Here is a 17,008-nt window from a genome sequence, read left to right as displayed (position 1 = left end):
GGGGTGTATTTAGGAATGCTAGTGGAAGGTGGCTTGTTGGCTTTTGTAAAAATCTTGGCTGTGGTAATGTTTTGTTAGCAGAACTTTGGGGTTGTCTCCTTGGGCTTGAGATTGCATGGAGGAAAGGTTTCCGTTTTGTCTGGCTTGAAGGTGATTCCTTAGTAGCCCAGTTTTTCATAAGAGAAGGGTGCAACTCTCATCATCCAGCCTCCAACTTGGTCTTGCGCATAAGGAATATGCTGGATTGGAATTGGAGGGTTAGAATTTCCCATATTCATAGGGAAGGGAATGGGGTTGCCGATTGGATGGCCTCTTTTGCCTACTCCTTTGATTGGTCTTTACAAGAGTTTGACTCGCCTCCTTCTGGTTGTCGTGACAAACTTGAAAGGGACTATGTAGGAGTAGTTTGGTCGTGTTCCTAGTTTCTTTTTTTGTTTTTCTGTTTCCTGTTTGCTTTTCAAAAAATATTATGACTATTGATTTTTTTCCTTTTCTTGTTTTGTTAATTTCGTTAATTTAATGCTCTGTGTCTAGGTAACCAATGGAATCATGCCATATATAAAGTTTTACTTTAAAATGAGCCTATTTGATTAAGTTATTAATAATTATGGTTATGCAATGATATTTTGTAATTTCTATAAATTCAAAATACCAAATTTATTATAATAATGATAATATGATTTTTTTTTCCTTATTATCAATAATATGATTGTTGATTTTTTCGTTATTATCAATAATTTGATTATTAATTTTTTCCTTTTCTTATTTTGTCAATTTGATTAATTTAATGCTCCATGTATATCGAGTAATGAATAGAGTCACTACAACAAAACCGGTTTTTCACGTCGGTTTAATAATGATGGTTCAATTAAACCGCCTCGGATTGATCAATTAAACTCTGATTATACCAAATTGGACGTCATATTATGCAATAAATGTGTAATTATTTTTCAAAACTGTAATAAATACGTAATTAATTTATTAAAAAACATTCACTTAATTTTTTTGCCACCTCATTTGTTGAACAAGGGTTTTGATTTTTGATTTCTGATGATAGTTTTGTCTATCTGGGGTAAGACAACAATGAACAGATACTTTTGTTTTCCTTTCATCGTATTATATTGACCACAAAGAGTCTATTTAAAGGCAACCGTAAAATATATATATATAAATATATATATATATATATATATATATATATATATATATATATATATATATATAGTAATTTAGATGTAACTACAAGAATAATTTTATGTTGATAAATATAAAAACATATTACATGCTGATATAAAATACTGACAGTTAGAGATGAAAAACTGGGCAGGTCCGGAGGGCCAGCCCACATCATATTTTTATAATTAAATTAAAATTTTATCCTTTTTTTTTATAATTAAATTCATAAATCTGATTTTAATTTTTGTAAATATAAATTTGTAAAATTGCAAATACTAACAACATAAATCCTTGCAAAAAATATTTATTTATTATTATTTTTTAAATGTGATTGTAATAAATGAAAGTTCATATTTGAGACAAAATACTAAGGACACAAATCCTTGCAAAAAAATAATTATTTATTATTATTTTGTAAATCTGTTGTAATAAATGAAAGTCCATCTTTGAGACAAAATACTAAGGACACAAATCCTTGCAAAAAAATAATTATTCGTTATTATTTTATAAATTTGATTGTAATAAATGAATGTCCTCCTCTGAGATAAAATATAAAAACTTAGATGTAACTGTAAGAATTTTTTTAGGTGGATAAATATAAAACCGATTACATGCTGGTATGTAATCCTGACAATTAGAGGTTGCAAACTGGACTCGGTCCGGAGGACCGGCCCGCCAACATTTGTTTATAATTAAATTAAAATTTTGCCCTTCTTCTTTTATACTTAAATTCCTAATTCTGATTTTAATTTTTGTAAATACGAATTTGAAAAATTCCAAATACTAACGACACAAATCTTTGCAAAAAAATTTTATGCATTATTATTTTGTAAATTTGATCTTTTTAAATGAAAGTTCATCTCTGAAAAATACTGAAAGAAGCTGAGTCAAGCTTTGTAATTTTTGAATGACCACATGACAAGGTAAATATGTGTTGCGATAATTTTTACGAGACAAACAAACCGATTTTTTTTTGCTCGGGTAATACACTAGTAAGTGTATAAACTCAACACTACTTATGGAAATCTAACTATAACACAAGTGTCATTCATACACCAAAGTCAAACTTATTAAGTTCAAAAAAACAAAGCAGTAAAATCAGGAAGAAAATAAAAAGAAGATGCAATATTCATCTAGAAGTCTTACTCTGCTCATGGCATTGGAGGGGGCGACAAGGGCAGCACTAGTTGAAACGGGCTTACATGAGTTTTTTCATTTCCAGGGATGATATCAAATTGGTCAGTAAGTAGATCCACCGCAAAAGTGCCATCATCGTAAGAGTGCAGATATAAGATATTTTCATCATAGGGATGAAAACCTACTACCCGCTTATGAGAATTATTACAAAACTCTGCAGGGAGATGGAGATTTTCAGTAAGACTCTTTGTGTATTCCAAATTCCAACCATCAATCTCGGGGACTCTTCTCCAAACGCTAACATCGTCAGGGCCGATATCAGCTATTCTCAATCTCTCGCTGGAGATGCCAAGGAATCTAACTCTCATTATTCTCTCACGGTGAGGGTCAGGATACTGAATTGTACGACGATCGCGAGTATAGGGATCATACACAAAAATATAAGAACTACACATGAAATACAGACTTCCTTCGAAACTGAGGCTGTGAGTACCAAACCCAATACCCAATGGAAACCCATAGTAAAATACTTCCCATTGCCATGTCTCAGACGAAAAAACCAAAAAGGGAACATCAAACAGCCCCATTCGGAAGAATCCAATGAGAACCACCCGAAAGCTGCGTGTTTCACCACCGCGATGAACAAAGCCTACAGCATATGTACGATTGCTGCCTGAAAAAGAAGGTGGGGAAGGGATGTGAGTGCATTGCTTGGTGTGCGGGTCACAGAGGTAATAGCCACTCCCAAGATTGTATCCCTTGTCGCAGCATAGAAGCAAGTTACCAGAACTACCACATATATTTCTTTTGACCAATATGTCTGGATAAAGTAGATTCTGACTGTGCCTATCGAACTTAATCAAATAAGAGTTAGGAGATTCTCCGAGACCGTTAGGTAGGAAAGTCAACATGACCTCGTTCGGCATGAGAAATATAAAGAAGGCATTGAATTGAGCAAGCTGGGCACATAAAAAGACTATGTTGTAACGAGTACTTGAGATCAAAGCCAACCATTGATTGGAAACAACCTTGCACTGAACAGCATATCTGAACGGCAATGTGCTAAGGATTTTGTCTAACAATAAATCATTTGGTAGACAGTTGATATTGCTTGGCGCAGATGAATATTGAGGTGTATCCATAGACCTTGTTTTTCTGTAATAAAAAAAATAGCAACTCTGCAATAGAATAAAAGGCTTTTATTAGTTTCATATGGATTACTATACAAAGTACAAAAAAGAAGCAGTTATCGGTGATAGTGCAAAAAATACGAAACCGTAATAAAAGCATAAAGCAAAATCAGCACGACTATCGATACAAGTAAATAACAAGTTACAAATGGCAATTTATATGTAGGATAATGGCAACTGTAAAACATAACAGTGCTTGAAGTGAATCAAATATTTAGGCACGAGTCTCAGGACAACATTAGTATATACATATATATAAAAACTCGTCTATTGAAACCAATATATATTTTTTAAAAGAGAAATGTTTATTTTTTTAAAACAACTGTTTTCTTACATCATATACTACACTACGTATAAACGTCAGCTTATTACACACGCTCCACATTCCTAAATGCAACATGTCATGTAGTAAGAAGTAAATAAAAAATTAAAAATTGCGAAAGAGTGATAGCATACCAGTAAGATAGAGCGTTAGTACCTGTAAGTTTAACTTCTTATTTATAGAGTTTACATGAGGGTAGTAGATTCTGGACCTTTAGTGCCTCTTATGGTGGCCCAGACCCATCTATCATGTTGTCGTATTAAGATTGATATCCTTCATTAAGATTGAAAAAAATAAAATTAAATAAAATTAATTTTTTTGGGTTTTACGACGGAACAGAAATTCCGTCGAAGAATTTTGGAAAAAATAAAAAGAAAAAAATTAAATTTTGTGGGCTTTTCGACGGAATTTAAATTCCGTCGAAGATTTTTTACGGAAAAGGAATTTCGTCGATGATTTTTGAAAAAAATAAAAGGATAAGAAATTGAATTTTGTGGGCTTTACGACGGAATTTAGATTCCGTCGAAGATTTTCGACAGAAAAGAAATTCCGTCGAAGATTTTTGAAAAAAATAAAAGAAAAAGAAATTAAATTTTGTGGGCTTTTCGACGAAATTTAGATTCTGTCGAAGATTTTTGACGGTAAAGGAATTCCGTCGAATTTTTTTAAAAATAATTAAAAGAAAAAGAAATTATATGTTGTGGTCTTTTCGATGGAACTTTCGTTGGAAAAGCACACATATTGGGCGAAGAGATAATAGGTGGCATCATGGGTCAACTTGAAGATTTTCCATGATGTAAACTAATTAATTTTAATGTTAAATTAATAAAACTAATTTGAATTCTAATTTTGAATTGATTGACTAAAATTAAGGAAATCAATTAATTAAATTAATTAGCTTGAATTAGGGAAACAAATGAATTGGATTAATTGGATAAAATTAAGGAAATCAATCAATTAAATTAATTGGCTGAAATTCAAAAAATAAATCAATTACATTGATTGGATAAAATTAAGAAAACCTAATAGGTATATTAATTACTGTTATTTTCATTAACTGTTAAAAGACACCTCGTGATATAATTAATTTGACCAATAAACAAATTGATGTATCCTATTTAATGATATGGGCTTATGATATGGGCTTGACTCATCATATGAATGTTGGTTATTTGACTCTTTTGCCCCTTATTAATTAATTAATAACCATTTTGTCCCTTATTCAGAACTATCTATCAATCTGCCCCTCTTTAATCGATTAAGTTGAAGATTTAATTGATTAAATGGTCAAAATTGGAAAAAATGATTGATTTGAAGATTTAATCGATTAAATCTTCAAGTTAATCGATTAAATCTCCCTCTTAATTGATTTAATCGATTAAAATTTATATTTAATCGATTAAATATCCCAGATGAGCGTGAAATCATTGATACCAACTCGTAAAATGGCAACTCTTAATAAAACGCAATCAGCTCTTATTAAATACAAAACACAATCAACTCCTATTATTAATTACAAAACGCAATCAGCTCCTATTAAATACAAAACGCAATCAGCTCCTATTAAATCGCAACAGGGAATAAAGGTCAAATCTTCTCCATAAACAAAAGGAGTTGATTGGGAATCTTGAATTTAATGTAATACTTAGCAGAATCTTCAATCAGTTTTCCGTGTTTTGATGCTATTTGAATTTTGCATTTAATGTAATAGGAGCTGATCACGTTTTGTATTTGATAGATAGTTCTGAATAAGGGGCAAAATGGTTATTAATTAATTAATAAGGGGCAAAAGGGTCAAAAAGCCTATAAATGTTTCTATTTTTGATTTAATTTTTTATTTCTATTTAGTTTTCATTGAAGATATGACCTTATGATATGGGTTTAACACATGAATGATTTATAATATATTCTTTTACATAAGGATATCCATTCAAAGTAACCATAAATTTGATAGGCCTATATCATGTGAAATGAGTATCTTTCATTGGAAGATTAAATTGTTATTAGGGAATAATATTTCTGGTTTTATTAGAGAAGTTTTTTTTATCATACTCAAATAAAAATGAAAAGATCCCGTTTCTTTTCTATCATTTCCTTTCATATATCCGACTTACTTACTTTTATGTAAATATGGAAAAAAAAAATTATATACTAAAGACTATAATATTTTTCCCTTAACAATTATGCTTTAAAAGGATAGAAATAAATATTAGTTTTAGCAAAAGGAGTAATATATCCTTATTAAAAAAATTATATTTATGTAATTTTCGATGGAAAACAAATTGTGACGAAAATCTTATTAAAAAAATAAATTAAAAACGAAATTAAATAAATTAGTACAATTATTGATTTTAATTTTCAAAATATTAAATTTAGAATAATTTTCAAAATATTAAATTTAGAATAATATTAAAAATATATAAGTTTAGTAAAATTAATAAATTCTGGCGCTTGTTTCCCAAAAAAATTCCCGCCTCTCTTTTTGCAAAATTTTTATTTCCCCTCAATGCTAGTTAAAGAAGCAGCAAATGAAAGCGATTAAGGAATTTGGTGCAGTGCACAATATCAAGGGTGGACATGCCCGGAGGAGATTTCCTACTCAAGAAGTTTTAGGCCTAAAGCCCTCTGTGAAGCGACTTCTGATGTACCAGCAAGGTTGTTTCGCCGGTGGCACCGTCCTCCGCCTCGTCGGTTATAATCGAAGCAGATCCAACTTGAGGCAACATGGGGCCACTTGTTCTGACGGAATCGGAGCTGGGACTGTCGCCGTCGGAGGTTGCTGCAGCCATGGTGACGAAGCTTATGGTGGACGAGGGCGAGAACTCTACTATGGGAGGGTGAAGCTTGGACGAACTTAGCGTGGAAATGGCTAGAAACAGGAAATGGATAGAATTTCTTCACAATAGGGATACTACTTTAAAATCACCCCTGGTATGTAATACTTGTAAAACCCCCCTGGAAAACATTGTACTACTTTAAAATCAAACTGTGAGGGAGTTTAATAATAGGGATACTTGAACTTCGTCCTGTATTCGAAAAGAGGAAAATGTTGCTCTGCTTTTTCTTTTTAAAATTTGCTAACTGATTTACGTGTAGGGCTGTGCAAAAAAAACTGGTTCACTTGCCCTGCCCTTGATCCGACCTTGACATGACTCATAAATACCCATATTTTTTGAACTGGTTTAAATACTGACCCACTTTTATTTGGGTCAGTTTTAGACCTGACTCGTTTTAATATTGACCCACTGACCCAAAACTTGACCCATACTTATTATGTTAAAAAAAAATCACAATTACATTAAAAGAAAAGTTTTAAAGTAAAACAATTACGTCAAAATTTTTTATGGAAAATATTTTCATAAAAATTTACAGATTTCAAATTTCTGCGAAAGTTTTCAACGGAAATATTTTCGTCATCAAAAAATTTTAACGGCAAAAAATTTCATCAAAATTCTTTACAGATTTCAAATTTTGGCGAAAGTTTTCGACAGAAACATTTTCGTCATCAAAAAAATTTGACGGCAAAAAATATCGACGGCAAAAAATCTCATCAAAATTCTTTACAGATTTCAAATTTTGGCGAAAGTTTTCGACGGAAATATTTTCGTCATCAAAATATTTTGACGGCAAAAAATTTCATCAAAATTCTTTACAGATTTCAAATTTTGGCGAAAGTTTTCGACGAAAACATTTTCGTCATCAAAAAATTTTAACGGCAAAAAATATCGACGGCAAAAAATTTCATCAAAATTCTTTATAGATTTCAAATTTCGGCGAAAGTTTTCGACAGAAATATTTTCGTCATCAAAAAAATTTGACGGCAAAAAATTTCATCAAAATTCTTTACAGATTTCTAATTTTGGGGAAAGTTTTCGACGGAAACATTTTCGTCATCAAAAAATTTTGACGGCAAAAATATTCATCAAAATTCTTTACAGATTTCAAATTTCGGCGAAAGTTTTTGACGAAAAAATTTTCGTTAAATTTTTTGACAAAAAAAAATTTTCGTTGAAATTTTTAGCGAAACACATTTCCATCGAAAATTTTCAACTAAATATTTTCGTCAAGTTTTTTGATAAAAAATTTCCATCAAAATTTTCAACGAAACACATTTCTATAAAAAAAATTCCGTAAATTTTTTTGACAAAAAAAACATTTTGACGAAAAAAATATTCTGTCAAAATTCTTTAGAGAATCTAAATTTCGTCGAAAGTTTCAAATGAAACATTTCCCTCGAAATAATTTTCGTCTAAATTTTCGTTAGAACACATTCCCATCGAAATTTTGAACGAAAAACATTCCGTTAAATTTTTTGACAAAATTCTTTTTTCGTTTAAAACATTTGATGGAAGAAATCATTTTCGTCAAAACTGTTGACGGAAACTAAATTTCAATAGAATTTTTTTTTTTTGTAAAAATTTCGACGAAAAAATAATTTTGTGACGAAATTTTCGTCTTTTGCAACGTAAAAATTTTGACAAAATTTTGTGAGAAAACCAAGTCAAAAACGGGTCAGGTCAGATTTGACCCAGTTCAGAAACCAAGTCAGACCCACTTCAGAAACCAAGTCAGGTCAGATCCAAACTGGTTCTGAACTAGTTCAACAAAATCCAATCCAAGTCAGACCTGACTTGGATCAAATTAAAGCGGGGCGGGTCAAAATACCTGACCTATAAAAACCAAGTTGGGTCGAGTCGGACAAAAACCTGACCCGACCTGACCCATGCACAGCCCTATTTACCTGCATGGGTGCTTATTGAACTGTGTCCTGTATTTTAAAAGGGGAAAACGAGGAGCCAAATATATATAATGTATCACTTCTCTTATAGTTGCAACTTATAACGATATTTATATATTAGATTCAATCATGCTACGTTTTGACCTATTGTTATTTGTTCCTGTTTAAATATATATTACTCGCAGTTTTTGCTTGTGGTATGCCATGCAACATGCCAGTTCTCCTGATAGCTATGTCCAAGCAAAGGTTTCTTCAGTGGCTACTCAGTTGATGAAAAGGGGTTGGTAAGTAGCGCATTCTGTTTTCGTTTTATTAGAAACTTGACCGAATAAGTGACTTGCATGTACAACCTTGTCTCTTCTCTTCTATAATGGAACACTAGATTCTTTTTGTCACAAACTTTTGGAGATAATGCAGGAATATCAAATTCCCATTGAATTGAAATAATTTTCTTTATGGGCTGGATGCTGTATACTGTCTTAGAACTTGAGTAACCAGAGCGTGGTGTGGGAGTGAGTTCATATGTTGGTAAAATTTCATCAAATTGTAAAAGTCTTACAGTGCAGATGCAACTGTAGTGCATCTATTTAAATTATTTCAAAACTGTATAATTTCAAAGACCGTTATTGAAATTCTAAATATATTCACTCCTAAGAAATTATAAAAGTACTATAGAAATAAAATACGAAGATTACATAGTTATTTTTCAATATAATAAAAGTAAACCTTTGTTCACATTAAGGAAAGAAACCGTAAAAAGGTATATATTAGACTGAGGACATGTAAATCTCATCAGCTCTAAGTGACTTAGAACAAGAATAGTCAGATCATGTCAGCTGTTAACAGATGGACTGGGGCACTAGCTTAGAACTAGAAACTTGATATCTCATTTTTACCTTAAAAAGATTAAATTTTCATAACGGACATCATCAATTTTTCTTAATTCTATTTGGAAATATAATATTACATTGTTTATATTACATCCTGTAGAGATTGCGCATAATGATTACTTGATAGGGAAACTGTGAGAAAATTAACAAAGATAGTTGAGCTTCCAATGGTTCATCGTTACTCTCTTATTCATTTCAGTGAAGGATGATTTGTCACCTTGTTATGTTTGAGTTCCTAATTATATTACTTTGTACAAATAGTTGTATTTGAATTTGTGCAAACCAAACTGGTATCGAGTTATACTGGTTTAAATTCTGGTCGTATTCCCTAGCAAAATACGTGAAGTTAGCTCAAATTAAAAGTAAAGCATATAAATTTTCAGATGGATTGAGATCTGATCCTCTGCTGCTGTACTTTTTTCTTGCCTCCAATGAAATTTCTTCATTTTTTTTTTGGAGAGGGAAAGATAAAGATTTTATTCTCAAGGCATATACTTTGCTTAACAAAATGAAGGTGTGGTGAATTCTTTTGTCAGTGTGAGAAGGCCGACCTGGTTTTATAAAGTGAAGAAGCTACTTAGCGTTCTCCAAATATGTGAATTGTGGTGTCCTTTACTTGTTTATCAACTAACCATGGCTCCCATAAGATATGTGTCTGTCTGCTAGAGGGAGACCTGTCTATATATATGCCTGCATTCCTTTACAAAAAATAGCACCTATAATTAAAGTATGGATGGTGCTTAAAATGAAATGCAATAGGTGCAAGAACCTTAAACTTTCTTCATCATCACAGCCCCATCTTTTGAATACACAATTAGGCTGTAAACTAATAGACTGATCATGAAACTTCATGCATTTGTTGACAAGAAAATCTGCATTTTGAAGTAATCATATGTTTCCATAAGTCAGAAAATCAACTGGTTGAGCACTAGCTACTTGTATCTCCTCCTTGGAGGTCTCATGTTCAATCCCATTGGAAGCAACTTGCTCAGAAGGCTCCAATAAAAAGGGTAGCCCAGTGCAATCAAAAGGTGACATTAATTTTATTTAATTATTTAGCAAAAGCTTGAGTTTGATAGGTATTGACAGAATGCTGGAACATCTTTTCATTCTTGTTTTTTTTGAGGTACAGTGGCGCCTCTGTGAGATTGGACTTGAGGATTACTCATTTGTTCTTTTAAGCAGGTTCTTAGCACACCTTTTCCTACCTTACCCTTTGAATAATTGTCAGATACTCAGATGTTGAATGACACTTGTGAAATATATGAAGGGCACGTGATGTGCAAAAGGCATGGACTACTTGTTAGCTACTGAGACAATACTATATGCCATTAGAATATAATGCTTATTTACTCTAATTATATGCTCATAGATGGTTTATTATACCTTAAATAAATTTAAAGAACTATATCAACTATCTTATACTTTAGAAGGGAAAAGTGTTAAAGCACATAGTTATCAATATTGTTAAACTTTCATAAGAAAATATGATTCTTATATTCTTTTTTGCTCTATATATTTCTCAGATACGTGGCTCTGAATATGCAAATACTGGCCTTATATATAGATAGATAGGTGACTTTTTTGCTCTAAATATAGATTGCCTTTTATTAATGATTTAAGAATATAGAGTTAAATGATAGTTTAAATGTTATTTCTTTTATTATTTTTTCTCTTTTATTTTTTGTACTAACAGTCTAATGGAGTAATAGGACAGCCAGATAGAGTATTTCAGTACCCCCATTAACTATTTTTGGTTGGTTGTATAACTTCAGATTATATATTATGTTAGATTTGTTGTGCTTTTCCAATTATTTGTGTTTTAAATATTTTACATGCCTACAGGTACAGTTGCACAACAAGAGGAAAGGGCTGCACAACAATAGAAGAGGGCTCCACAACAACAGCAAAACATGATATTTGTATCTTGTTTGGATGTATATGACATGGACATAGACTTTTTTCATTAGTATATAACAGGGACTTTTGTATAGATAATTATATTAAGATCAATATGAATTTGATATATTTTTTACTTTCTTTATATTTGTTAACCAGTTGCAAAAGATAAATAGATATTAATTTTGACAAAAAAGTAATTTCGTTGAAAATTAAGGCAATAGTTTTTGACAAAATTTAATTCATCTTTTGTAAAAAATGATTACAAATTTTTTTGACGAAATTTTCTTCATTTTCTGTCGAAAAATTTCGACAGAATTTGTTTTTCATCGAAAACTAATACAAGATTTTTCGACCGAATTTCATTTATTTTTCGTGGAAAATTTTCGACCGAATCCATTTTCCGTCGAAAACCATTACAACAATTTTCGACGAAATTTCATTGATTTTTCGTCGAAATTTTTTGACGGAATCAGTTTTCCGTCGAAAACCATTACAACAATTTTCGACGGAATTTCTTTGATTTTTCGTCGAAATTTTTTGACGGAATCAGTTTTGCGTCACAAATTGTGACAAGATTTTTCGACGGAATTTCATTCATTTTTCGTCAAAAATTTTCGACGGAAATATTTTTCCGTCGAAACTTCCCACAGAAATTATTCCGTCAAAATTTGTGTCGAAATTTTTCGACAGAATCTGTAATTTCGTCGAAAAAATTGTTACCCACGAAGATATATTCGACGGCTTCATTTCCGTCGAAAATTCCGTCGAAAACATCATTTTCGACGAAATTTTAACGATTTTCGACGGAATTTTTCCGTCGAAAAAAAAAACATTTTCTAGTAGTGGCAATGAATTTGCAAGAAACTGATGTGAAATTCGGTGTGAAATTCCATGTGTTAGGGGACACGCTCAATCTTTTATTTTCTTTTATATCCACTTGTATCATTTAGTGGATATATACTGGACCTTGACAAGAATAAAAAATTCTTAAAACCGGTTCGGAAATGGTTCAAAACCGGTTCTGGTTCGAAACCGGTTTGAAACTAGTTCATAACTGGTTCGGGACCGATTCGAACCAGTTATAACCCGAATCGAACCAGTTCTTTTTTTTTAACAGAATGCGGTTCAGAGAACCGAATCGATTCAAAACCGGTTCGGTTTGGTTCTTCAAGAAAAGCGGTTTGGGTCGACCCATGCCCATCTCTACTGGGCTTGGCCTACAAATAATGCTTTTAATAGGCCAATAGGTCAGATAGGCTGAATTTTTTTTTTACGTAGGCTTGGGCCAGGAAGGCCAAAGCCCAACCCAGCCCATTTACACCCTTAATTGCAGTGTTTTCTTCTTCATTTGGCAGGTTGAGTGCTCGAAATTGGGTTCTGCCATGGAAGCTTCATCAAAACTAAAAAAACATATTTTTGAGCGATTTTCATCACAAAACAACCCAGAAACAACAAACCAACGAGATTTTAATATAATCTATCTCAAAAATAACATATTTTTGAGAAATTTTGGAAGTTTAAAAAGTTATTTTTCAAGCAATGAATCGCGGTTTTTCTTGGCACAAAAACGTGTGATTTTGTATTAAAAATAACATAAAACAGTGAAAAAATAACAGGGGAACTATAACCCTCAAACCACCAATTTTCGTTTTACATTAATGAAACAATATCAATTTAAAGAAAGATTGAAACTTTCATAATATGAACCCTATATTTCGTAACAATATATTCATGAACGAAATTTCTTCACTATAGGAAACGATTTCAAACAATTTTTTTGTCAATAGATAGTTAAAAACTTGTTTATCAAAAGCCCCAAAGCAATTTAAGGTTTCAATGTATCGACTGAAAAAAATTTAAGAAATTTTCTAAACTTTCATGTAATTAAACCCAAAATTTCAGATTTAAAATTTTCTTAGAATATTCAATGAAAATATGCATATGATATATGGTTAGAAAACTTCCATCACGTAAAACAAAAATCCCAATGTTTTCAAGATCAATTGCAAAAAATTTTGAATGAAATTTTATCATGAATTTTAGGTTCTATATGCAAATTTATAATTATTTTTATAATTAAAAAAAATTGGGTCTTATAATCATATATGCATACATGAAGAAGATAATTTTTAACCTATTAGATATGTGAAAAGCTGTTGTTTAGTAATTTTGAATGTTTGTTAAAAATTATATTATGTTTTACTGGTTGAGAAAATTATATTAAGTTTTACTTTTTTTTATTAATTTCATTACATTTATTTGTTATTTTTTTATGGGAAATATTATACTTACAACCTATTTTTGTTTACAACTATATCTTAACCGTTGATTTTCGTCAATCAATGGTTCTTATTTTTGCAAATCAAACTCATTAATTAATATTTAATTTGGAAGTTAACCGTTGATATATGGCTATTATTTTCGCAAATCAAACTCAAACTTATTAAGAAAATTATATTAGATTTTATTGATATGTGAAGAGTTGTTACTTAGTAATTTTTGAGATAATTTTCAACCCGTTGTTAAGTATACTTTTTTATATTAATATCATTGCATTTCTTTGTTATTTGTTTTTATTGACTCTTGTAATTTTGAATATTTGTTAAAAATTCATATAATTTTTTAAAATATCATAAATTGAAATTATCCTTTCAAATCTTATGAATTTTATTAAAATCTTTTAAAATCCAATCTCACGGAATGGTAAAATAAGTCTTTTAAAAAAGTCTATAAACTCTCTTTAATTTTAAAATATCTTTTAAAATCTGTAAAAAAATTTATTTTAATTTTTTTTTTTTTAAATCTTAATCCAATATTCCTCTAACCAGTATAGCCCACTGGCCACCAGTATAGCCCATTTACATCCTTACAAATATTCACCATGGGAATGAAAGGCTTCACGGCCACCTACTAGCACTTTCTGCGTTACACACCTACGGTTAGGGTTTTTACTTTACGCTGCTCTCACAACACAACACAACACAACACAGACACAGGTACTTACACTCCAACGCAATTCACCTCTCTCTCTCTCTCTCTCTCTCTCTCTCTCTCTCTCTACTTTGTAATTGGGATTTTTAGGTTTTTGCTTTGCGCTTTTGCAGCATCCATGGTAAAAGCCTCTGCTGGAACCGTCAATCCACACGGCAGGACTGGAGTTCGTATTGTTGTGGCCGGAGACCATGGCACCGGAAAATCAAGCCTCATTATTACAGCTGCCGCCGATAACTTCCCGGTGAACGTGCCACCGGTGTTGCCTCCCACGAGGCTTCCTGAAGATCTGTATCCGGATCGCGTGCCTATCACAATTATTGACACCTCTTCCCGGTAACGTTCTTATCTTTTGGAGGCATTCATAACTAAAGTAACACCCCGTTTCGAAAGTGACAGTAATGGCTTTTCCTTCTCAAGATTCACAGGCCTTAAAAATAGATAATAAAACTAGAATGTTTTGAGTAGCAGTACCTGTTGTTGTTGTGATTCGGCGTTTTTTTTTTTAAAAAAAAACTAGATATACAACATCTTCTGCTGTTTCGGAGTTGATGTTGCGTTTTGGAGCTAGATTTAGCCTTATCTTGTACCTGAATGTTCTCCATTTGAAACCGGTTTGGCTGTTTGTTTTCTGAGCTCTTTGCTGATCGAGGTCATGGAATTATGTTAAGTTGTTTGACAATATGTTTATCGTGTCCTATTCGCCAAATAAGAAATTTAAAGTATAATTTAAGACACTCTGCAATCTCTTAGAAAAATGCTATTTCCTGCTTATAGCTTTATCTATTGTTAGGGCAATGTTTATCCTGGAATCTGAATGTCTTCACCAGTTTGCTTTATTATTATTATTATTATTGCAGTCCTGAGGATAGTGTTAAAGTTGCTGAAGAATTGCAGCGGGCTGACACAGTTGTCCTCACTTATGCATGTGATCGGCCTGAGACACTTGAAAATCTGAGTATATTTTGGCTCCCGCATCTTCGTAAATTAGAGGTTCTGATCTTATATTATTATTATTATTACTTTGCCTCTCCAAGGACTATATGTTCAATTACAGCTCCTTTTATCTTTTAAAAGTGAAGAGAAAAAAAAAAGGAGGGAGAGAATAAATATTTCTCAAGAATGGAAAGGGAGGTCCTAAATAGATTATTGTAAATTGCTAAACGCCTAAACCAGTTCTGCTCTTCTTTCTTGTAAAAACATCTGCTATGTGCACATGCTTGCTTACTGTTCATCATACAGCCTAATTAGATTCGCACAAATATTTGTTCTTTTTGTTTTGAGAGTATATATGCATGATATAGATATTTTAATTTAATGAACAGGTAAAAGTTCCAGTTATAGTGGTTGGCTGTAAGCTCGATTTGAGAGATGAAAATCAGCAGGTGAGCCTAGAACAGGTGATGTCCCCAATAATGCAACAGTTCCGAGAGATTGAAACTTGCATTGAGTGTTCAGCGTCTAGGCATATCCAGGTATATTTTATTCATACCATTGCAATCAAACTCCTTGTTTTGACATCTGATTTTAAAGGTGCTGATCAATTATATCTGGATTTTGGTTCATATAATTGTAATGAAATTTTCTTATTGAAGGTCCCTGAAGTTTTCTACTATGCACAAAAGGCTGTTCTTCATCCAACGGCTCCCTTATTTGATCAGGAGTCACAAACTCTAAAGCCTCGATGTGTGCGGGCCTTGAAGCGGATTTTTATCCTCTGTGATCATGACAGAGATGGTGCCCTGAGTGATGCTGAGCTGAATGATTTTCAGGTTGTATTCTCCCCTTTTAAGAAGAATATATTAAATCTCAAAATTGAGGCCTATTTATTATCCGATTACTATAGTCTGGCACCTTAGAGCTTGATTATAAACTTGTTTCTAATTTCTATTATGTTACGATGGTAAGGTGATTATTGCATATGATTTGTGAAAAATATAACAAAACTATCGACAGGTTAAATGTTTCAATGCTCCTTTGCAACCATCTGAAATTGTGGGTGTAAAGAAGGTTGTACAAGAAAAATTGCCTAAAGGTGTGAATGAACGTGGACTTACTTTGACAGGATTTCTTTTTCTTCATGCCCTTTTCATAGAAAAAGGGCGTCTTGAGACAACATGGACTGTGCTCAGGAAGTTTGGATACAATGATGATATCAAGCTTGCTGATGATCTGATTCCGCCTTTGAAACGTGCTCCTGATCAGGTATTTCTTTTGAGATGAATTGTGTCCTCATGTGTATTATATATGGTATACCTTTGTGTTATACCTGTCTGAGATCAATCTATGAACGGCAGGGAATTTTTATCTTGTTCTGATCAAGATTGGTTTTAATTTCTGCAGAGTGTGGAGCTGACAAATGAAGCAGTTGATTTTTTGAAGGCGATCTTTGATTTATTTGATAGTGATGGTGTATGTTATTTGCACAAATGACCTTGAATATTTACACTTTATCATGCTGTTCTTTCATGACTAGGTCATGGGTTTAAATCCAGGAAACAGTCTCTTTGTAATTATGCAAGGGTAAGGCTGCGTACAAGGATTACCTCCCCCACACTCGCTAGTATGGTTTAACGGGGAGTGATTTTTATCATGCTGCCCATTCTGTTATTTTCTAATATTTCTCAAACGACTTCATTGTGATTTCAGTAACAAATGAAAA

General features: G+C 32.0%; 3 protein-coding genes across 3 annotated transcripts; 2 read left to right on the top strand and 1 right to left on the bottom strand.

Annotated features, from left to right (window-relative positions):
- Positions 1-2,327: 2,327 nt before the first annotated feature.
- Positions 2,328-3,455, bottom strand: LOC133296814 (uncharacterized). The gene has a single exon (XM_061495870.1). The coding sequence runs from the start codon at positions 3,453-3,455 to the stop codon at positions 2,328-2,330; it is 1,128 nt and encodes a 375-aa protein (XP_061351854.1).
- Positions 3,456-8,767: 5,312 nt separating this feature from the next.
- Positions 8,768-8,851, top strand: LOC133296808 (uncharacterized). The gene has a single exon (XM_061495862.1). The coding sequence runs from the start codon at positions 8,768-8,770 to the stop codon at positions 8,849-8,851; it is 84 nt and encodes a 27-aa protein (XP_061351846.1).
- A 5,369-nt stretch (positions 8,852-14,220) lies between these two features.
- On the top strand, positions 14,221-16,900 carry LOC133296813 (mitochondrial Rho GTPase 1-like). Its single transcript, XM_061495869.1, has 7 exons — positions 14,221-14,351; positions 14,460-14,682; positions 15,207-15,339; positions 15,672-15,821; positions 15,942-16,118; positions 16,303-16,551; positions 16,690-16,900. Exons 2-7 carry the CDS (start codon positions 14,465-14,467, stop codon positions 16,777-16,779), a joined length of 1,017 nt encoding a protein of 338 aa, XP_061351853.1. The 5' UTR covers positions 14,221-14,351; positions 14,460-14,464; the 3' UTR covers positions 16,780-16,900.
- Positions 16,901-17,008: the final 108 nt, after the last annotated feature.

Source organism: Gastrolobium bilobum, unplaced genomic scaffold (assembly GCF_033153095.1).
Source record: "Gastrolobium bilobum isolate Gb01-03AN ecotype WA unplaced genomic scaffold, APGP_CSIRO_Gbil_v1 utg112701, whole genome shotgun sequence".
In the NCBI taxonomy this organism is placed as follows: Eukaryota; Viridiplantae; Streptophyta; class Magnoliopsida; order Fabales; family Fabaceae; genus Gastrolobium; species Gastrolobium bilobum.
Note: the sequence above shows the minus strand (reverse complement) of the source record. Positions and strands in the feature narration are given on the sequence as shown.